This window comes from Pyxicephalus adspersus, chromosome 1 (genome assembly GCF_032062135.1).
Source record: "Pyxicephalus adspersus chromosome 1, UCB_Pads_2.0, whole genome shotgun sequence".
NCBI classification, from domain to species: domain Eukaryota; kingdom Metazoa; phylum Chordata; class Amphibia; order Anura; family Pyxicephalidae; genus Pyxicephalus; species Pyxicephalus adspersus.
In genome coordinates this window covers 8,111,258-8,135,398 of record NC_092858.1, presented here as the reverse complement: position 1 = coordinate 8,135,398, position 24,141 = coordinate 8,111,258, and the positions used below count along the sequence as shown (strand labels likewise).

General features: G+C 40.1%; 1 protein-coding gene across 1 annotated transcript in view; it reads right to left on the bottom strand.

Moving 5' to 3' along the window:
• Nucleotides 1–383: 383 nt before the first annotated feature.
• Nucleotides 384–24,141, bottom strand: part of GDPD4 (glycerophosphodiester phosphodiesterase domain containing 4) — a gene marked incomplete in the record, with an annotated part of 35,965 nt that continues 12,207 nt past the window's right edge. Inside the window, 13 exon segments of the mRNA XM_072401635.1 lie at nt 384–2,869; nt 4,493–4,572; nt 5,825–5,907; nt 6,685–6,832; nt 10,439–10,596; nt 11,296–11,520; nt 12,243–12,393; nt 14,187–14,269; nt 15,705–15,850; nt 18,245–18,338; nt 19,067–19,165; nt 20,849–20,908; nt 22,431–22,524. Of these exon segments, the coding sequence (XP_072257736.1) occupies nt 2,766–2,869; nt 4,493–4,572; nt 5,825–5,907; nt 6,685–6,832; nt 10,439–10,596; nt 11,296–11,520; nt 12,243–12,393; nt 14,187–14,269; nt 15,705–15,850; nt 18,245–18,338; nt 19,067–19,165; nt 20,849–20,908; nt 22,431–22,524 (1,525 nt within the window).

Here is a 24,141-nt window from a genome sequence, read left to right as displayed (position 1 = left end):
AGCACAAGGGGGCGCTCTTTGCATCTGGAGGAAAAGACGTTTAAGCTCCGGATAAGGAAGGGATTCTTCACTGTAAGGTCTGTGAAAATTTGGAAGTAGGAAGAAGTTTTAGAAAGTTCCATGGATTGCTTCAGGGAAAAGCTGGCCGTTCTACAAGCACAGAAAATAAGTGAGGATTAAAGTTTTAACGAAATGACACCAGAGACTGTTGATCCAGGGAACATTGGGTTGTCTCACAGGACCTGGAAAAATTTCTTTTTCCCCTGGTGGAGCAAATTAAACTGGGTTTTATAATGTTTTTTCCCTTCCTTTCCTGTGTCAATGAATCTGTCTTGATTATGCGGGTTTCCAGTATGTGTATTTCCTTTGTGATTGAACTTGATGAACTTATGTCTGTTTTCATCCTATGTAACTGGGCACCTGAATAAAAGATTTTATTTTTAAATAAAAAACATTTTTATTAAAAGCAAAAGACACATTTCCATTGTAACAAAGTCACATGTTACATTACAATACATTATCGCTCTACGCAGCAGCTTGCGCAGTTCCAAATAGCCAATCATAAACATACATCGAACACTTTACTAAAATCAATCACATAATGAAGAGACGCTGCGATCAGACATAAGAATATGTCATTAACACAGACACAGGGGACACACGGGGTATCCCCTTAGTGTATTCTATACATTCAATTCTAAGTGTACAATCTTCTTTAGATCTACCGACAACTACGTAGAGCACAGGCCCGTCTGATCGCATACAGAATATATGGATTGTTTGGGTTGCCCTAATATTATATAACTTTGATAGCTCTCATAAAAAATTTATAGAGATTGTTTAATCACATGGTTACATATATGGGTAGCCCTAATCTTAAAACTAATTCTGTAAATCTCCAGGAAATTGTCCATTAGGTTAAAGAATCTAAACAGCTCACATACTAACCATTTGGGGTGCATTTAATAACGGTGAACCATCAGACCGGTGAATGATGATTGGTTGATGTTGATGGTTGAAAATTGTATTAAATAAATAGTTCTTAGAATGCACTGCATTAATGCTGCCCAATAGTGAGAACACCAAAAAAAAGAGGCCATCAGAATGATTACGCAGTATGCATAGCACAGTGTGTGTTACGCTTGCAATGGTGGCAATGGGGTCCTAAGGTCCATTAGTGGTAGATTTACATCACTGTTGTTTATTTTTCCTACAGATTAAATATGGAATGGTCTCTTTCTCACTAGGGAGATTTTCCTTTCTCTCCTAGGTACCCTCAGCCTTGATGCAAGCAGTGGATTGGCTCCTTGGAGGCATTTTCATATTTGCAGAGCTCCTCCAAGGAGCCAATCCACTGCTTGCATCAAGGCTGAGGGTACCTAGGAGAGAATGGAGGTCAATGGGGAGCAATGGGCTTTCCTAGGCTGCATTTCCATACAAAGCACCCTAAGTAAAACCCACATGAGATGTTGACCCTTTATGATTAAAGGAACTGAAATCCAATAAATGAAATGGGCAGGCTAGGTACAGTCAGGGTGGAGAGGATACTGGATATCATCAAAGGGGACGGGTTCAATCTGACTTGTTGCAGTTTCTCATGCACATAGTGCACAAAAATTAGAAAAGGCAATTTCAGTAAATGAGAGGAGACAGTACAACTGTGCAAGACTAAGATAAAGGTAGAAGAAAGATTAAAATAAATAGTAAAAGGGGAACTAAAATTAATCCTTATACTGTCCTTCAACTTAGATCATGTGATCAAGGCAATTAGATTTGCTACAGCATTGGAATGAGCCTGTGGCAGCATGTTTCCCAAAAAGGGTAAAAATTCTGCATTTGTGTTATTTACTAGAAAGACTAAAAACACAGCCGTCAGCCAACCAAAGGTCCGCTTGGAGCAAATAGACCCTAGCCATGTTTGCTGTACGTGATAATGTCAGCGTGTGCACAGATGTACCTGCACAAGCATACACCAGAGCATGCACTTCATTTAACTAAGTACACAAATATACACGCTTATGTGCTCTGTAGACTAGTGTTTGCAAAGGAGAGAACAGCAAATCAGTCAAAGCCATTATCTTGTCCTGAATCAGATGTTAAATACTGTGAAATTGTTTCCATTTGTGCACAGACCCAGATAAAACAACTGCAGGTCAGGATTCATTCTAGGAATTCGGTTAGAACATTTCTGGCCATTATTAAAAATACAAAGATAAATTAGGCAGAGGTAACAGGTATGTTTTAGATGACATTTATCCTGGATTGCTGGGCAATGGTAGATCCCAGCATGCTTTGAGGCACCACCATGTGCAAGTATGTCAAATATGGGTCTCCAGCTGCCAAGGCGTTCCGGGATTTGTAGGCAGTGGCTAAACACAACTGCACCAATTTTTGCAATGGGCTAGTAATAATCTTTGTACTGGGTCAATAAATAGCCTGTATAGGTTACATATCCCAAAAGTCCAGGATTGATTTAAAAGCCAGATTTGGGATAGACTAATATAGGATTAGGATAAGAGTCTCATTATTGGGATAAAGCAGTTATAGATAATGGCAGACTCCAACCGAAGGTCTATGTGCACTGAAAAAATGGGGTATCCATTTACATTATGCCTTATGTACTGGTTCCCATTGTGGTTGTGTTTTTTGTGTGTAAGAAGCAGCTGCACGGCAACATATCCAGTTCCCAGCCCAGGTTGTCTTCATTGGGATGTACAAAGTCAATGACTTTTACAAGCTCAACAGCAAGAAGACAGAGCTTCATCTCAGGCAATTTCTGCAGTACCGATGTTGTCAGCATTGGATCTCGCATTTGGGGTGGTCGGCAGACTCCTTCCATAGCTATCCTCCGACACCGACATATCCAGCTCTGTAAAACAACACAAGATCATGGTATGGTTTTACACAAGCCCGAACCTTCCATAGTTGTGGAAAAAGAAAGGACAATGGACAAATGGATATAACCAATATTAAACCAAGATTCCAGTTAAAGAAAATCTGATATAAGAAGATCCTGATTGGGTTACCTTCTCTTTTCACAAAGGTAATGGGTCAGGTTTATTTAAGTTCTTTAGGACTGGAGAAGAAAGAGCCATATAGGTGAACCTTGGATATCCAGGAAATCGGGGTACATTTCTGATCCATATTGTATGGTCCATAATTCTTGCTAATATTTGCTCTGACCTGCTCAAGGATTGAAACAAATTCTAAGTAATACATTTTTAAGAAGCTTAATCCAGATTTAATGGATCACCTTGGATCATCGATGATGGTCTATCTTCTCAATTTTTGAGGATTATTTGTAAATCATGCCCAATCGTCCTAAATTCTTAGGCTTTTGGTCATATAAAAAACTAAATCCTAATTAAATTTACACATTCTGTAGACAAAGATGTACAGCTTGAAAGCAGTTTAGCAGTTTGATATAGGAAAGGTAGGAGAGGAGTGGATGGAACACCTAGAACCCAACTGGTGGGAGCCAACAGCTTCTCAAGTTAGAGGTAGCCAGGTGGGTCTAAGAATCCAGACGTATCACTCAGAACTTCTTCTGATGCACAAAACCGGTAAATTCAACATTCTATTGCTTCGAGTAATGAAGCTAGCTTAGGATAAATTAGAACAGCGTGGCCTCCAGGTACACAGGGTCAAAGCAAATTTAGAAGCAAAACATCTTCTGAAGCACAACTTTCTATTACTTCCAGAAATTAAGCTAGCTTAGGTCAGATTAGACCAGGATGGTCTCCAGGTACACAGGCGCACAAGTATGTTAAGAAGTAACACCCAGAACATCTTCTGAACACAACGGTCACAAAATTTAACATTCTATTGCTTCCATTAATGAAGCTATCTTAGGTCAGAATAAACCAGGATGACCACCAGGCAGGCACCCTGCTTGTAGACAACTTCCAGGACTGTACTTCAGTCCTGAGGGCTAAAACCAGGCAAACAACCTCTAAACCGCTCCTCTGACAAGAATAAAAGGCTACCCAGGGGCTTCAAGGACAGGGCTCAGTTAATTTGCTAATGCCTGGTCTATTCTATTGATGACAAACTCAGGGCTAGCTGACAAGACAAGCTCCCAGCCTCACCCACCATAGAGGATCACGTAGTTTCCTTCATAGAGTGATAGGTAATAAAAATGAAAGCTTCCGAAAACCAAATTCCAGGAGAGGATGGAAAAGTAAATCTATCCATTCTTCCTTTGTAAAAGGGTTACAGTGTAATTTATTTATAGACCTTACAAAACTCCTGCCGAATGTGACATCTCCTTTTACAATTTCAAAGTTTCCCTTCCAAAGTTTCCCGCTGCTGCACACGAGATGGAAGAGGCCTATTTTTCCCCAGCTTTGTTCTGCTGTAGATCTGGGTCACAATATGAAAGCAGCAGGATCAAACCTTGCAATTACAATCAGCCTCCGTGCACCATACCAAGGGGGCTAAGAGAACGCATTCTACATAGAATACAGGAGCAATGAACAGTTCAGACACTTACCAGTTTTGAATGTGTTGTAGAAACCGGCATCAGAAATCTTATTACTTTCTGGGCAGCAGGAAAAGCCTCTCTCTCTCCACCTAATGAAAGAGAAACATAAAATGAACCACAAAAAAAACATAAAAACAGAAACAAGCAATGAGATGAACCGGACATCTAAGAGCTCCTACAGACGGTGCCGGGACCCTTGGGATTACGGTCTTCTAGCATTAAAGGTCAAAACCCCAAATTTCAGATCCCATGAGCTATAAAATATTTAAGCACCGTATGTTTCAGTTCTGCCTTTTTGTTCCCCTCTCCCACCAGGCTGAAGCGACCAAGGAAGCCCCTCTTCTACTCTTCGGCCGGCCCTGCACACAATTACCCAACTTTACTTTTTTCCAATATTTACACCGAGCCAAGAGCCAGAAAAGAAATCACATTTCACAACTAAACTATAAAGGGTCAAACATATTTCTATACAGTCCAAATTTTATAAAAAAAGAAAAAAAAATTTGCTTTTTTGTACATTTAAGCTAGCCAGGCAAACAGCTAAAATACATATATCAGAAAGGTTTTGCCAAATGACTTGTTTTTCTGTCCATCCAGTCCTGAGAGATCACATGGCAAGTCCTGAGAGATCACATGGCAGGGTCAATGGCGGACGTAGACAGCAGTAGGTCCCTGTGCAGAACTGACTTAGGGCCCCCATGATGAACTTACATGGGGCCCATGTGGGTGTCCGTGTTGGCTGAAGAAGATCCAGGAACTTGTGCAGTGCCACACTTTGCACCTCCCTATCTCCACCCATGAGCACAGTCTTGTCTGGCAGGGCCTACAGATCTAATTTTTCTTTGGTGCAATTCAAAAGTCTTTACCCTGCCCCAGTTTGTAAGTGGACAGTGAAAGGAGAAAAAGCTTTGCTCTCTACTCCTATTAGTACCACCTTTGGTTTCTTGCAAGAAGCCGATACCATATCATATTCAGACAATTACACTACTTGTATTAGAAAAATGTAAACTTCAGAGCTGCATTTATTTAATTTGAGTATTTTATATCTTCCTGGAGTTCAGCTTTAAACATATTTCTCGTGCAAAGAAGGTACAAGAGTATTGCAGATTAACACAATATAATAAAAGGTTCAATAGCGGACAATGACTTGGGTACATGAGCCCTATTTATATGGTGCTTGCAATACTTTTGTATTTTTTATGAATGGCATAGTACTTATGGAATGTTTTTTAAAAGAGCTCTTACTATCCCAAAGTGCAATCTGATTGTTTTTTTCAGCTCACTGGATAGGACAGACACAGCACATACAATTCTTGACCTAGCAGAGGAGGCGAAACTCACCAGTGCAAAACAAAAATAAGGGTGATCAGGAAAGCTGAAATGATATCCGTGAGAATCCACATTAGATTGTACTGAGCCGGGGTCTAAAAGATGACAGAGAGAGATCAGGTGACTCAATGAGACAGCAAATCACAAATATATTGGTGACAACATCAATGCTTTAGTGTAGTACAGTGCAAATATATAAATCCAGACATATTAGGTGTGCAATGCAGCAAAGAAAAATTCAATACAACAACATGCAGTAGCAGACATGATACTTGCATGTATTTATTCATTTAAAGCCCATGGGAAATCCTAATTTGATTTTTTTTAACTGCAAATATTTTTCAGGTGCATCAAAGGTGTTCAATTCCCAGGTCTGTACTTCTGCTATGTCCATTATGAGGGGCTACCACCATCTTTAGATGCCTTTGTTTTAGCTTGCCATTCACCCTGCTCCATTCTGTATGATCTGGCTTGGATTTTAAGACCCCCTAAGAAGACCAGGGTTCCCAAGAGGTTGCTGGGGGTTCCTTGAGCAATTTGTGTTTTACAAGTCAGTTTAATGGACTTCAATGACCTGGTTGGCCATCTGTAAGGGTGACATTCTTCCCAATGGCCATCCATACAGAGGCCATTTTCCTACTGACCACCACACTAAAATACTGTGAGCTGTGGATATAATAGTTATAGCAAAAGATCCCTAAAGCCTGAAAGTTATTCCAAGGGTTCCCCATGTTAAAAAGGTTGAAAAAGGCTGCTGAAACCAATGGGTCAATCACCTATTGGTTTCAGCAGCCTTTCTCAACCTTTGGGCATTCACCAAAAATTCAAGTACCAGCCTTGGTCAGAATGCACCCCCAGATTTTAATTATTACCATCAGGAACATGGGCTTATCCATCCTCTTGAGTGTGCTCACGGAATTCGTAGTAACGGAATGGGCACCCGCACACCATGCCAGGGAGTACAGCCAAGGTTCGCTGACCACATACAGGTTGGTCGTTATATTGGCGGCAGCATACATTCTAAGAGGGGAACACAAGAAGATTAGTCAGTAACCTGGCGTGAAGACTAAGAAAGAATCAATGATCAATAATTAACTGAAAAACATCATTAACCATAAAAATCTAATATTATGAACTTCAATTTCACCTGTCCGGCTACTTGTAAACAGTTGAAACCTCATGCCAGCCCAAATTATTTTTTATTTTTTGGATAGACTTTGGAAAAGTAAATACTTCTGTGAAGTATTTAGATACTTCTTTTTACACCACTTGGGGAAATTGTACATCATTTTTTGTCCTACTCTACCCCTTGACGACAGGACAAGAAATAAGAAGGTTGGTGGCCTTGAGGTCGGAAGGTACAGACAATTATCCTCAGATTTGGAGATTCCCAGTCCCTGAGCTGCACAGGCCGGAGGGATCAGAGGTATCCTAGATCTCTGATTCCTTAATATTGAGAGCATTACTCTATCACAACCCATTACTTTACCCCCTTTGGTGTAGTTAAGTTTTTTTTTTTTCATCTATTGCAAGCCAATTGGTTTTAATTGACTCTTTCAGACTCGCAGTGTCAAACCACAAAGCTGGTAATGGAGATGTGGCAATGGTGGTGGTATATCACAGTGACTGTAAATAGAGCAATAACGTGCCTACCCTCATCATTCAATAGATCAAAAAACAACAAAGACAGAGATTTAAGCAGGGTTTTTCGGCACAAACGATGTATTCAACATTCACAAAGCTGGTAGCTCATAGCTGTGGGCAACAAGATTTGCTAATAATGGCCTTTGCAGTGCAAATCTTCAGGCAACAGCCGTGCGGCATAATCTTACCACAATTTAGATGCAAAAAAGGGTCCCAAACCTCTCCCATTCAGTTGGGACCATGGTTGAGCCCATGGCAGAATGCTGCAGGGTCACCATGATGATCAGAAATGGCCCCCTAATTCACTACTCAGTGTGCAACATAACGCTTGTTAACATGCATGCATTAATGCAATGCACCAATGAGAATGGGGCCTGATCTAAACCTTTAATCCAATCTGTAAATGATTGTATCCGTTATAACCAATCTGAAGGATAATGCTACTTGCAAAATAATTATTTATGGTCTATGGGTCAGAAAATACATTTTTTAACCTGGAAAAGTGTGTAAGTCAGGTTAATACTTGCTACGTACTTGTTCCAGGTCATGGAGTCAAGATAAAAACATCACAACTTTATTTTTCTTTAATTTGCACACAGCTTTTCCAGCCCCTAGGTAAACATATCTGAGTTGACTTCCAGCAGCTTGTAATGATCACTTCTTCCCTGATTTAGGGATTTGTTGTAGCCTAATGTATAATTTATTGCAGCAGCATCTGCTTTACCCAACCCTGAAAGTGGTGACAGAACCCAGACACATAACAGGACATGCCGAAAGCCAGGTGCATGTGGGCGATCTGTGTGTCACAAGGTCCATTTAGATGTGTGTGGGTTGTGACCCCGAGCTCTTCTGTACGGAGGTGAAAGACGATCTCAGTGTGTCACCCTTTCTGTCTTTAAATAACACCTGGTACTTTAATGTCAACATTATCCCTGGAAATCAAATCAAATAAAATGTTCTCTTTGTGCACATTCTAGCTAGAAGGACCCTTAATAATATCAGGAATATATTGATTTAATTTCGTTATATATATTACAACCTGATCTTATGTGGGGAGGATTTAACCTCCCTAGCTGTCTAATTCCATCAAAAGGTATGGAAATTTATTTTTTTATTGTAGGCTATAATTCTTAGGCATAACTCACTGATATTTAATAAATTTAATATTAAATTTTAAAAAACAAAACAAAAAAAAATAAAAAAATGTTTTAAACATGTAATATAAATGTACAGTAGCATATATAATACACATATAATTTTATATATATTGTGAATATTTCTTTGTATCGGACTCAATACAGCTATTCTGTATTGAATCCAATTCATTTTTTTTAATTTCCCGCTGATCCGCCCGCACCAACATCACCAGGAAACCCCGTCTCTGCATTCGCCGGCTGGAGATCGAGAAGGAAGGACGTTTCCCCAGGACCTGCGAGGATCAGCAGGACGATGGGGGACAGCGACCGCAAGGTAAGTGGGTTTTTATTATGTTTTTAGGTACCCCAAGTGTAACTCGGTAATAGTGATTTTTGCATTGAAAATGCGCACCCGGGAATACCGCTAGGGGGGTTAAAGTGGACCCAATGTCAAATCAGAATCCTTCCAAATATGGATAAGCCAGTATTTCCAAACCAGGGTTCCTCCAGAGGTTGCTGGGGGTTCCTTGAGTGCCTCTCAGGTCAAGTAACACCAATTATCTTTTTGGCTATCTGTATGGGTGACATTCTTCACAATAGCCAGCTAAGAGGTATTAGCCATGTAAGAGGCATTCTTCCCAATGACCACCATGCTAATATACTGTAAGATATAAGATTTATAGCAGGGGTTCCCTGAAGACCTGAAAGTTATTTGAAAGTATATAACACTGGTATATTCCTTCAGAGATTCCTTCATCTGATTTCTCCTCCAAAAACATGGAGCCAATTTTGCTCCATCATCATCCAAGGTCATCATTTGCTTCCTGTACTGACATGGTGGCTCAGAGACGACACAATCTGTCTCTGCAATAACTGGCTACAATATTATGGTCTTGGTCACTAGGATAGAGAAGAATTCTTCTGTCTGCGGGAACTGATGGCATCAACTCACTGTCTGGAAATCAAGAACAGTTTCTCAATGATAGGGTTCTGGCAAATCCTATTGGAAATTTGCAAAGAATAGGGGAAGATTAGACCATATGTCTTCATTTGTACCCCGAGAAACAATGAACTTCACGGGCAGCACAGTGGTTAGCACTCTTGCCTTTGCAACGCTAGCTCCAAGGGTTTGTATCCCGCCCAGGACACTATCTGCACAGAGTTTTCAGGCTCTCCCCGTGTCTGTGTGGGTTTCCTCCAGGTTCTCTGGTTTCCTCCCACATTCCAAAAAAAACATGCAGTGAGGTTAATAGGTTTCCTCCCCCCAAAAAAAATTGCCCTTAGACTACATTAATGACATATGACTGAGGTAGGGACAATAGATTGTGAGCCCCTTTGAGGGACAGTTAGTGTCACGACTATGGACTTTGTACAGCGCTGTGTAATATGATGGTGCTATATAAATACTGTGTAATAATAATAATTATTTTAATGTTGTCTCCAGAACAAGCATCTAGGGGAAACTTTCCAATTGGGTGACCTGATCCTGGGACAACTCAAAGAGGAATTCCCCTCATTTTGGGGGATGTCCTCTAACTTTCTGTTGCATCTCTGGGACAGAAAGTAGGGAGAAATGTTCCCAATGTTAGACAGCAAAAAATAAATAATTACATTGGCAGAGGTATAAATCCTTCACTATTCTATCCAAAGCAAAAACTTTTTGAAGAGCCATATTATTTAAACCGTTAATGTCCCTTTAACCATAAAATTACTGGTGGGTCGGTCGGTTACCATCATTTAAATACATGCACCAGGAAGTTTGGGCAATACAAATTATAAAAACTAATATATGATTGGTTGACATTAGTTATTGCATTGTATATGTGGAACGTCCATTATGAAATACCTGATATCATGCTGGGACATTTCACTATAAGGAAGGTTGAGTTTGACAATGTGATTGCTGACCAGTTCGTCCACAGATGCCATGAAGCCAAGTGTCTGCTGAAACCCCGGTGCAACCGACTGTACAAAGGGCCGCATGTCACTGGCTAGCCACAAGACCTGTAAGAGACAGACAAGGAATGGTGAGGCCCTGTCCCTGCTTATGTGGTTTTTGCAAAGTTGAGACCCTTTCCTATTCCATTGTGTAATAAGCCAGGTTAGTAAAGACAAGGTTTTTTTTGAGTTTGGGGTTGAGAAAAATAAGGAACTAATAAGAAATATAAGCTCAGCCCTACTAACCACCTTTGTGGTTTACTGGAGGACAGATTGCAAGTCTGGTCTTCTCATGGGTACAAATTCCCACATCTCAGAAGGTAGAGGTGGAGATTAACCACAAAGTGGGTGCAACTCCAAATTTTTGGGCATGGGTTAAGATTTAGATATCCAATAAGCTCCTATAAATGTGAACAAGATTTGACTGGCCCACAGAAGAACCAGAAAAAAACTTCAGGTGGGCCCCAAGTGTATGCCCCCGTTGTTTGTACTCTCTGGTGGGCCCATGGCTCCTGTTAGCTTTTATAAAAATACCACCCTGCCAGGAAAGCTATGTATTTCGGTTGACCCTCTTTCTCACTACTTCTGGTGGGCCACACATTCCCAGTCGAACCTACGGTGTAATGGTTAGGTGTCAACAAACCTTTGGTTATATAGGTATTTGTTAATACATGCATATATACATGACTTCGTATACACACATACAATATGGATACATTATGATTATTAAAGGAAAGTTCCCTTTCCGCTCATGGCATTTCCTACCAGCTTGGGATCAATAGTGGTCTCATTGAGAATAACGTCCAGCGTCCGATTAATCCAGGAATCCCTGTATGGATGTTCCTTTGGAGGACGGTACAGGTCAAAGATCACCGTCTTATTGGCACGATCTGCAAGCTTCAGGTAGTCACTTAGCTTAAAAATGGATTGATTAATGGCGGTCTGGTGATCTTTCTCAGACATAGAATCCATGGATGAAAATGGTGGTTTCTATAGAGAACAGATTGTTAAATTATTCATTTAGGCGATTCCTAAACCAAACACCAAACTTACAATGAAAGAGCTAATATCATCAAGTGCTAATCATTGAAGTTCAATTACAGCAGCAAAACTTTGCTAGAGGGTCCCTGGTGCCCGCTCATTCCATTCATTATATTTTAGCTATTCCAATCATGGAGCTCCAGCATCACATATGGATAGCATTGCTCAGAACAACGACTACTACAAAATAACATCAACACATCAAAGCATTTAATTATTAACATAACTTCGACTATGGGCCAGGCCAAAACTGGCAATGATGATGAGAGGAAGCCAAGATGGTTTCAGGTTGTTATATACAGCACTATACTGGTTCTTCCTAATCCTTCCTATATTATCTTCAACTGCAAGGCATTCTACCCTAAACCCAACCTTAAAATTAAGGCCCAAAAACATGCATGTAGAATTTTCGGCAGCAGCTATGCAACACATGGCAAAAAAATGGGCAATGTGCACCAATGAAGAACATTTTGTACTGCATGGACCATGGAGGTATAAATGGTCCCTGGGATGGGATTTCCTCTCCAACAACACAGACCAATCTAAAATATCTTGTTCTAGGTGAATATTAAAACCCCTTTCAGATTTGTAAAACATGATGAATGTGCCAACCAACTAATCAATAATGATCCTTATTTGATGTAGCAGCGAACACAGAAAATACAACGTACCTGTGTGAACCATTTCCCGGCATTTAGAGTCTCCAGCATCTCCCAGGGCAACATGGCGGCATTGGCATTAGTCAGGTTGGGAAAGACCTCCTGAATGTTTGTGGTTCTCTTTAAAGTGCTGTCATGCATGAGGAATGGGATCCCATCATAGCTAAAAGAGAAAGAAGGTAATGGAGGGTGTAGTGGAGTGGGGGTGTACTTATCCAACAGATGATTTTATAGCTTTGTCAATGAGGGGCCCTGTGATCCTATAAATCACAGAAGAGATCATGGTATTCTTACAGAGATTCGGTCACCAGACCATTTCAACAACAAGAATCTTCTCATAAGTTGCATTAGAAATATTTTAGGTGTGGTATTTACCTGTTAAAGCCTCCCTTGTGTGCTTTTTAGTGCCACCATCTTGAATGTGATGTCAGAAGACACCAGACTTATCGCAGTCACTCGACTGACACTCTATACTAACCCTGAGGAACCGCGGAAATCATTCTGAGGTCTTGGAGTGAATCACTACCTTAATCATTAAGGTCAATGGTAAAACGCACCTTACTTGGTGGTCCGTGGAAAGAATGTCCCCCTTACAGATAACTAAGAGCTTTGGTTTTATGCTACCGACTCTGCCAAGTGGTATTGGCCACAAAAGATGGAATCGCCATCACATGGGAGGTAAATCAGCCAAAGCTCAAGGAACTCTTGCAGTACCTGGAGGAACTTTAGGGTTTCATGAAACCCAGGTTGAGAAAGGGTGCTCTTTAGTATTTCCCTTTACTCCTCCCTATCATCTATGTAGGGTAGGGACCTGACTGCCTTGAAGCAAATTGAAAGGATTGTTTTCACATGACAGATGACTGAATACATAGCAATATTCGATACTAGAGATGGCCAATGATAGTAAAAAACTTGACTTTGGTGCAAATTTCCTTTAAATAGCACTAACTTGAAAGTTAGCCAATCAAACACTTTACTTTGATTTGGTGTTTCCCAACCAGGGTTCTTCCAGAGATTGCAGGCCATCTGTAAGGGCGTTATTCTTCCCAAAGGCCAGCAATGTAAGAGGTATTCTTCCCACTGAGCACCAAGCTGTGGATATAGTAATTATAGAAGGGGTTCCCTGAAGACCCAAAAGGTATTACAAGGGTTCATCATGTTGAAAAGGTCATGAAAGGCTACTTAAATTGTTTTAGTGGCTTAGTTAGGTCCGGGGCAATTTGCATAAATGTGCATAACCATTTCTGCATCCCACTCTGACCCAACACACGTTGCGTGTCTTCATAATCAAACAATATATATTGATGATGAATCTGTTCCGTTAGCTATATACATTGTATGGCTTAATTAATTTGTATTGATTAATTGCTGATCCTTGTTCATTTCTGTCCTGAACGTTTTGAGACAGCTTGGCCAAACTCACCATTACCTATCTCTATTCCATTTACTTCTGGTCATGGTGTCCAATGATGGAGTCAGGAGTAACGTACCAATGGGGACACAAATTATAATTAAAAAATCCAACAGAAGCTCCAATAGGATTGGTTTGGGTTGCCCATTTTGAAAATCCCAGCCCATACCCATAAAATCCTACCTATGGCCATGAAATTGTTGGGATGACGTCCATATCGGACAGGAGCATTTGGGTGATGGAATTTTGGGATCAGATGACCACTTTATGAAAACTATTTTTTTTCACACACCGCTCTTTCTGTCTGGACTTTGTCGCAATCATCCCATCGGCTCATTCAGCGCCCAGATAAACTCAACACCATGCAGAATCTAAAGATGGACAAAGCGGCTTTCTGAAATGTTTATCTCCCTGACAATCTGACATATCAATCTCCTTCAATCTCACATCCTTTGTTATAGAATCTTCACCATTGCCATGGAAACTCTTCAGAAATCAGAATAACGGGTCAGCGCCATCGGGGACGAGCAAAGAAAAGAGCTTACCTGATTGTGACGTCCGTCTCCAGGCCATCTCCTTCACTCTCAATTGTTTTTTCAAAAGACATCCTGGTGTTTTCTGGTGCCAGCTGTTCAAAAATGAGATCTAAATTACGTGAAGTCTTAGAATTTGGACAAGAGATGAGATTTTTACTGGCTTAGGGATAAGCTACACCCACGATTGTAATCTCTGGCTATGGAATTATTTAACCACTTGCTATCTGTAGCTACTCTCATGATTCTGTAATAGCTGGATCGTGCCATGGGTTCGTAGAAATATTGTTTTATGTATTCTTTATGAATGACAACCTTTTTGGAAAAAGTTAGCTGCTTCGCCCAATAACGCCAACAACCTACAATGCAGTACAGTGTTTGCCTTGGTCAGCCGAGTCACAAGAACTAATCTTTTGGTTGGAACGGATAAGGACAACGTATCCCTTTCTTTAAGGGTTGGCTACCGGCAGCCAAATTGTCTGTGTGTGTTAAAGCGTTAGAAATAGCTTTGAAGGGAAATAAAATGTTTTCTTTCTGTTCTGATTTGATTTTTCTGTTCCCCATGGCACAGGTCAATGCCCAACGTAGCCAATGGTGGACCCCTCTGCACAACTTGATTTAGGCCCCCCCTAGTGAAATGATTTGGGACTCTTGGGGTCCCACTCTGAGAAGGGTATGGGGCCCGAGTGCAGTGGCACATTCTGAACCTCCCCTGGCACATGTCTAAAGGCACCGCTATAAGTCCTCAATGGCAGTGGTACATGCCCATCATTGGTTACATGTCCCCCCATGACAATGGTACAGGTGCCTTATGGAATTGGAACATGTCCCCTCCCATGGCATTGGTAAATGTTCCCCATGCAAGTTACACATCCCCCCACCCCCCTATGGCAATGGTACATGTGCCTCACAGAATTGTACCATGTCCCCTATGGCAATGCCCTGCTTGCCCATTAGCAGAAGGAGTTGCAATACTGCTGGTGACTTGCAACCAGACAGATTCACTTGTACCTGCTAGATATTCTACCATTGGAAGATATTTGTTCTCCCTTTTCAGAAATCAGTTGCTACAATATTTGTCTTGTATAGTGCTATGGGATACGATGTTGCTTTATTCTCCAAAATAAATATTAGTAATATATATGACATACACAAACATGAATATTTACTTTACTTGAGTTGGAAAAAGAATAAATATATATATACATGTTAGGGATGCGAAGCATACTAACAAATTCATCATCAAGTTAAATTACCAATTTCCATTGATACAATGAATAGCTGACTCAATGACTGCCAACTCCAAACTCCATATTGTACACCACTACTTTTCACAGTTGGTATGAGTTTCTTCACACGTAATTCGGTCTTTGGTTTGCACCACCTGTTACAGCAACTTTTTACATATTCCTCAGTAGGTTTTTCCTATTATCACTTAACCTGGAACACCTGAATATATATTTTATGGACAGGCAGTTGTGGTATTTGTAAGGATGTATTTATTTTTGATGATTCATTTTTGAACATTACCATTGGTGACCCCCTGTGCCCAATCAGCAGAGGTTTTGCTCCCAGTGTTCCCTCCTCTTTGATGCAAGAAGAATACATTCCCAGAGGGATGAAGTACAGAAACAGTAACACAGCGAGGTACGGAACTGCTATAATCAATTGAAAGCCTGCAAACAAACACAGAGATTTAATAAAAGGTGGATGACCAGGGGGGCAGGGATAAAGGGAATGTTGGGTATAATGTTGGGTAACACTGTAACAGATACAGATTTGCAATATATAAATTTCTGTCACTCCTGTTTGCAACATGATATACTAATAAGCATTACTGTGTATTTGGATGGCACCACTCATCTTGTCACTTCAACACCCAATAAATTTGCAGCTTGGTGTATGACTGGTATACAGTTCTAGGGAATCCCTCCAACAGAGACAAAAGGTAAAATAAAAAATATATTCTAAATATTATATATATATATATATATATATATATATATATATATATATATATATATATATATATATATATATATATATATAGCGGGGAATGGTTGGAACTTCTGATGAGTTTGCGGTCTGTGCCTTCCTGTTCCAGTGGCAGCTGCATCTGACAATAACCAAGGGATCAAAGCAAGCATTTGTTTAACTCTATCTCACTCTCAAAGTACAAAAAAAGTTTGGTGTTAAGCTGACCATTAACACCCCATAAGACAGGTGTATACTATTAGATAGACTCTAATTCAATATGGATGGGTACTTTTAAAAGCATGAAGAAAATAGGTCAAATAACCATTCTTTAACCAAAATTGGTGCTATTTTTTTCCTTCCAAAGGTTTAAACAAAGGCAGTTCTGCCCACATCCAAAATTGTCCCCTGCAGTACTTTTTAATAACCACAAGATGTCCTCAGCCTTTCAAGTTGAATGACCCCTGCAGACAGAAGAAATGAAGGGCGTCATGGCCCTGCACCCTGGGGGTTGGACTGATGCAGAGGGCACTGCTGAGGTCATCTTGTGAGCCCCAATTTCCCAATCATTCATAAATTTGTGATTTCCAGATCCGGAGCAGAAGAGAACCCAGCACATTACATCAACGGCCAGAAGACATCGGAAAAAGGTTTAAAAAATATAACATACTGATGGTGATGGTTATAAGGGGAGGCGGTGATAGAGAGCGTGGAACTCAGGGTTGGGCTTATTAAAGCCTCTACGGGGGTAGGAATGTGTGGAGTGCAGTAACACAATCACAACAGCCAATCAGATATCGATAAACTAAAAGCAGTTCATGGAAATATTAGTGCAATCAAGTGGAAATATAAGTCAATAAAAACTTTGATATTTGCATGTACAGGTCATCTAATGAGACTAAACACATATGTGCAGCACTGGTCTAACATCAGCAAATGGTTTATGTTTTTTTTTATAGCAGCAACACAAAGGCGGCATTTTTCATCTGAAATGTCACCGGTTTGGAGCCTCCGAGCAAGAGATAAGTGCTAAATATTTGAATAACATTATCATTCCAGAGAGAAAAAATAAAAATACAGAACTGGCCAGAGGGTTTTTAAAACATGATTGTCGATATATCTCCCGCATGACAAATGTTTCTGGTGATAAATCTGGACTCCAAGGTTTTATATTCAGAATTAAAAGAGGATTTCTGGGCTCAATAAAAAAGGTAATGGTGCAACATCAGAATATAATATATTATATATATATTATAATATAAATTTAATATATGTGTGATTAGCCAATGCAGAGAAATTCTGATACCTTTTGCCTATTTGCCCCAAGTTTTCCAGCTGGGTGACTATTCAGGGTCACAGCTTTGTATTCAGGAAACAGTTTTCCAAACTTTTTAACATGGGGGAACCCTTGAAATAACTATTTAGGTCTTCAGGGAACCCCTGCTATAATTACTATATACACAGCTCAGTACATTCGTGTAGTGGTAAGAATGTCTTTTACATTGCTGGCCAGTGGGAAGAATGTCACCCTTATCGAAAGCCAAAAAGATCATTGGTGTCAGTTAAGCTGACCTGAGAGGTGCAATCTGTTCATTGCTCAAGGAACCCTGAGCAACTTCTAAAGGTACCCAGTGTTGAGAAACATTGGCATAAAAATATATTAAAAAAAATAATAAATAATAATAATAAAAATATATATATTTTATATATTTACACATACACACACACACGTGCAAGCGCATATACGCCTATACATTTCATTGGCCAGAGAAGTCAAGGCATTATAGTGATTGGTCAATAGAAACACATAGAGGAAACAAAGCAGAAATGTATCAGAGCTTTGTTGGATCAGGATATCACAGAATTCTGTAGAGGGAATTTACTAAACATTGCTTCAGGTTTCATTTAATCAAGAGGACTAAGGACATCTAGTGGTGGGAAAGTGTTACTGCAGAGGACTAGGCCCGACATAAGGAGAGTATTGCAGATATATAAATCTTAGCACAGGACCAAAGGTATATTACTCCCGGGGTGTATAGGTGTATATATATTGGAATTAGGTTTTAAATATTTCCTTATAACAATATTAGTCTTACTTCTTTTAGTCATCCGGACAAAATAAAGAGCCGCTGGCCAGGACAGAAGGGTCATAGCTGCCAGGGCCCCAATGTGCAGGTACGGAGCTGTCACCTATAAAGTAGGCGGAAAAAAGAGGAACGATTGCGTAAAGTACAAAATCATTGGATTTATTCATCACAAACAGTGAAGATATGCGTTTCAGCTTTTAGTGCCCATTCACAGATTAACATATTATGTGATTTGGTAAACTGCATTTGGGAATGCCATTTAAATCAACCACCAAAGTACTTTGTTTTAGGAAGTGTATTACACATTAATGGACCATTAGTAAGTTGCCTTGAAGTGCAGCACTGGGAGGATGTGTTGGCTGCTATTCAGAACACATAGCCCTAACACGTTGGATGCATGCTGCCATACTCTGCTATTTCTGAGATTTTTTATCTATGGATAACACTTGTAGAAGGATGGTTGGAGGCTTAATGGTTGGTTTACCGCAAAAATGACATTTTGGTATACCTGGTCTGGTCAGGTTCTGGCCACCTAAACGTATTAAATAGTCTTGACAACTTTTTTGTTCTCAGCTCCTCCTTTTACTTTCCTTTTAATAAAGTCCACAAACTCTCAGAGGATTCAATTCTCCAGCATTCATCATCTATGTCTATATTGGGTAGACTAACCCTTTTGCACTCAGCTATATACAGTTGCATACATCTATTGTGCAGCTTGTCACATTTTATTTAAATATTCCAATCAATAAATATAACATTTTCCATGCAAAATACAAAAATGAATTCACCAAAATATGAGAACTGAAATGCAGTCAGATGCGACTGTTTTACCTGGAAAGAAAGACGAACTGCGGACCATTCTTCACCCCATAAATTAGATAGGACAGCAAGAGCACCAATAAAAAACACAAGAACGACCAGCGTCCCAGCCTGCCAGAGATAGGAGGAGGTTGAGTAGAACAACGACAATCGACATCAATTATTGTTATTATTATTATTATTATAAATAAACTGGATTTATATATAAATATAGGGGTTGCAAATGACAGACAGATACAGGAGGAGGATGGGACCCTGCCCCGAAGAGCTTACAATCTAAGAGGTGGTGGGAAATAACGCACAATAGAAGGGGGATATAGAATGGTAGCTTATTAGTACAGGTTAACAATCAAAAATCAGGCAACCTCCGGACCCGAGTGCCAGATATTTGAAAATTCCGGATTTCTTTTATACTTACCTCCACACACAGGCAGTCTTCCTCTCGCAACAACGCAGACATCTGGCACAGTTCCAGGGAGCAGGCAGCAGGGACGTCTAAACATGTATTTAGTTTAACAAGCAAGACCTAACAGCTGTTTCTACAGAACAGCGCCATCAAAACATTAGTGGCCAAACAGTGTACTGCAGTCCCTGTACTGAAAATGCGATCCGAAATTCATGCCGGAAAACTGAAGGATCCAGATTATCAATGGCTGGATTTTTGATTATCAACCTGTAGTAATACATATTAGTGTTAGGTTGGGAAACACATAAAATCAGTAGGCTGGATTGAAAAGATGGGTTTTAAGGACTTACATTTGTGGAAAGTAGAGGCAAGCCGAATAGCACTAGGAAGGCTGTTTCATGGGAGCCAAGGCAGCCCTAGAAAAGTCTTGGAGCCATGCATGTGATGAGGTTATGAGTGAGGAAGTCATTAGTAGGTAATCGGAGGAGAGAAGAGAGCGGCTAGGGGAGGATTTATCTATTAGGTCAGAAAGGTAAGTGGGTAAAGAACTGTGTAGGAATTTGAAGGCAAAGCACAGGAGATGAATTTGATTCTAAGGTGAAATGGAAGCCAATGGAGAGAACTACAAAGAGATGCAGCGGAAGAGGAGCGGAGGGAAGGGAAGGATGGATGAGTCTGGCTGCAGCATTCATAATAGATTGTAGAGGAGAGAGTCGGGTTAGTGGAATACCAGAGAGGAGGAGGTTACAGTAGTCCAGACGAGAGATGATAAGAGCATGTACAAGGAGTTTGGGGGTCTCTGGGGACAGGTAGGGGCGGATTTTGGAGATGTTGCGCAGGTGAAATTGGAAGACCTGGAGATCTGAATATAAGGAGTGAAGGAAAGGGAGAGATCAAAGGTGACACCAGGACAAAGTGCTTGAGGAGTGGCGCCAAATAACTGGGTTATTAGCAGTTAAAGAGATGTCAGGGGAAGATGAAGAGTTCTGTTTTATCTAGGTAGAGTTTCAGAAACCTGTCAACCATGTGTGATGAGATGGCTGACAGGCAGCATGAAACCTTATCCGTGCGTCATCTCCATACAGCTGGTACGGTAAGACAAAGGAGCTTGCCAAGTGAGGAGGCGTAAAAAGAGAGAAGGGAATCGGTCCAAGGTCTGACCCTTGGGCAACACAAACAGGGAGAGGAGTGGGAGAAGAAAAGGTACGATTGCTATGAGAATAATTCTTTATTATATAAAAAATAAAGCCTCATTCACATGATCAATAGTCTTTAAAAAAGATCATTAGTAAATATTGAAAGTACTGCACTAAAACAAAAATTCTGCCTGGACATGCAACATGGAGAGATGTTTGTAACCAACCTAATTGATTAATTATAACTCTTACCTTGTGACTCCAGTGTAAATAGAGCTGCTGACCTTCTGACAACAAACATACTGCTAAGACCTAAAATAAATAATATATTTTGTACATGAAAAGTTTAAAAAATTAAAGGTTGAATATTCCCTTTCAGTGAATATACTAAGCAATGAAAACGATTATCGCCCTATGATTATTGTATATGCTAACATATTTGAAAGAACTTAACGAGAGCATTGCAGCTTTACATCAGTCCCCGCCCCTGAGGATCTCAACGTATTGATCCTGCAGATACATTGAGGACAAAAAGGCACAAAAGCTATAGCCTGGCTCACAATCAGACAAAGAAACAAAAACATTTGCACATTTTCTTTCTAAAAATTCTAATAAATACATTTTATAAAAAAATGGTTTCCAATGTATAGATTGGACAATTTATGGATACATTGTTTACTCTTGTGTTCACAACCTATATATCTAGAGCAGTTTTTCTTGACCTTTTTAACATGGGGGAACCCTTGAAATAACTTTCAGGTCTTCAGGGATCCTCTGCCTATAATTATTATAGCCACCGCTTATCGTACATTAGTGTGAAGAATTCCCCTTACATTGCTGGCTTTTGTCACCAATGACAGATAGCTAAAAAAAAATCATTGCTGTCAGTTAAGCTAAAAAAAAAGGGAGATTTCAGCCATTCAGTGCGTCTTTCTTCAGAGTATATTTTATATCTATTGAAACGAAGAAATGTGAAGAGTCGTCTTTGTAAAACGCTCCTCTCAAGTTTAATTGGTAGATTAAAGTACAGATATTATCTGATTGGAAGCGAAGATGGGGTGTGATAAGGAGATAAATGCCTGGTTACAATTTACCGGCTCGGTTTTATTAAGCAGTGTCCTTATCTACCCTTTTTTTGCAAAAAAAATCAAAGCAAATTGCAGAGCTGAAATATGCAAATGAAATATATAAACAGCAACTGCTTCACCCGCCAAAAGGGGTTCTAGATGTGCACAGTCCTGTGACTTTGGTGCCCTTCTGTCCTCTCTCCTGAAAAAAATGTGGAGGCTACCATTGCTTATTCTTTCAATTCCTGTTTTCTGGCTCTTATGCTGATCCAAAAGTGCCAATACTTTTTAGTAAAGGATCTTGGACACAGATCAGGATTTTATTAATCACTTTGACTTTAAAATATTTAGAAAACGTAAAACCAAAGATAGATAGTTGACCAGTATTCTCCAAAGGAGGTCAGAATTGGCAGCCTCCATAATTCAGAATATCCAAGCCAATGTAATTGCTTGATTTATACAGTGTAGGTATCATCCAGTGCCACTCAAAACTGAAAATACACCAAGAGGGAGATACAAAGACCGCCATCTTGACTGCCGTGCTTCTTTAATCCAGGAATAATTGTGCAGATCTGGTGGAGTCTCCTTAATATTCTACTCAATAATGGCTGCTTCTATAGATTTTCCCTAGTAAGTGACTTATAAGGTGAAACTAAACTCATTGGTGGGTGGCGGGTTTCTGCTATATTCAGAAAGTATGTACAGCAAGAATGCCGTGGCTCACTTTGAGTCCTAAAAACCAAAAAAGCTATTTTAAATTGACTTACCACTAATAGTGCAATATATGTAAACAGAACAGCCACCACCGCCAGGATCAGTACAGACCACAGGAACCAGTAGCCCAGATTACGATAAGTGTACCTGCAAAGGAATAACAAGAAATTCAGTTACTTTGGTAAATGGATTCCATGATGTAAATATGTAGAGCAGCATTTTTCAATTTAACATAGGGGAACCCCCTAAAATAACTTTAGGGAACCTCTGACATAATTACTATATGCACAGCTCACAGTACATTAGTGTGGTGGTCAATGGGAAAAATGTCAGCCTTAAAGATAGCCAAAAACATCATTGGTATCAGTTAAAATGAATTGAGAGTCACAAATTTTTCATTGCTCTAGGAACCCCATAGCAATCAGATGAGGAACCCTAGTTGGACAGTTTTGCTGTTCTCAAGACGATCCAACCCATTGTTATCCAACATGGAAATCAACATGAGATATTTCCTGGATTTACTGCATGGGTGACAATAAATTGATAAGTGGGGTCACAAAAGCCTGAAAGAATTGCAACTTTTCAAAAAAAAAAACACACAGCTGGATTTAGACTTTGAGAAGGTTTTGTTTCAGAATTTAAAGGGTTTAAAGGACACATGACAATGAACAACATTCTGAATGGCTCCAGGACTAGCACAAGGCATCCTAGGAACCCCAACTCTCCTAATACTTTAATAGGAAAAATTGTCTTTGGTTAGCAATGTCAAGAACGGATTCTCCCCAACCACCGGACTCACCCTACTGGCTCATCACAGATAGACAAATTTACTGGCCAACAGAATGATGTGGAAAGCACCAGGGATGAAGCCAGGTCCTGACCCTACTAAGAAGGGTTGCTGTTGGTATATTAGAGTGCCCTTGGAATTTGGGAGGGTTACAGTGGTGCTATTAGACCTTGAAACCCAGGATATGTGTACAAAGTCTTCTGCTGCTTGTTCCAGATGCCCTCTGAAATGTAAATAGAAGTTTAATTAGCAACTCTTGCTATTGTCTCAAGCATGATCCTGTAAACCAGTGTTTCTCAAACAGGGTTCATCCAAAGCTTGCAAAGGGTGCCTTGAGCAATTTGGGCCTCTGGGGTCAGTTTGGGTGACTCCAAAGATCTTTTCGACTACCTATAAGGGTGTCTTTCTTCCCAATGGCCACCAATGTAAGAGGCATTCTTCCCACTGACCATCACACCAATGCACTGGGAGCTAAGTGAAAGTTATATTAAGGGCTCTCCTGTGTTAAAAAGGTTCAGAAACTTTGCAATAGACAAACATATTTCATTCTTGGTCATGCACTCTTACCAGATGCACATTACACTATTTTAACATCTTTTTTATTTACATAAACTATATATATATATATAAAAATTGGATGTGTGTGTGTGTGTGTGTGTTCCACCATGAGGGGTCACCAGCAGGAGGAAGGAGGTCCTGATTCCCCTATACAGATAGGTTTGTGGGATTATAATCACTAGAGGGGTCACCAGAAGGTGAAAGGAGTTCCTGATTCCCTTATATAGATAGAATTGTGGGGTCACCATCACTAGAGGGGTCACCAGCGGGAGGAAGGAGGTCATGATTCCTCTATATAGATATAACTGTGGGGTCATAATCACTAGCGGGGTCACCAGCATGGGAAAGGAGTTCCTGATTCCCTAAATAGATAGATTTGTGGGGTCACCATCACTAGAGGGGTCACCAGCAGGAGGAAG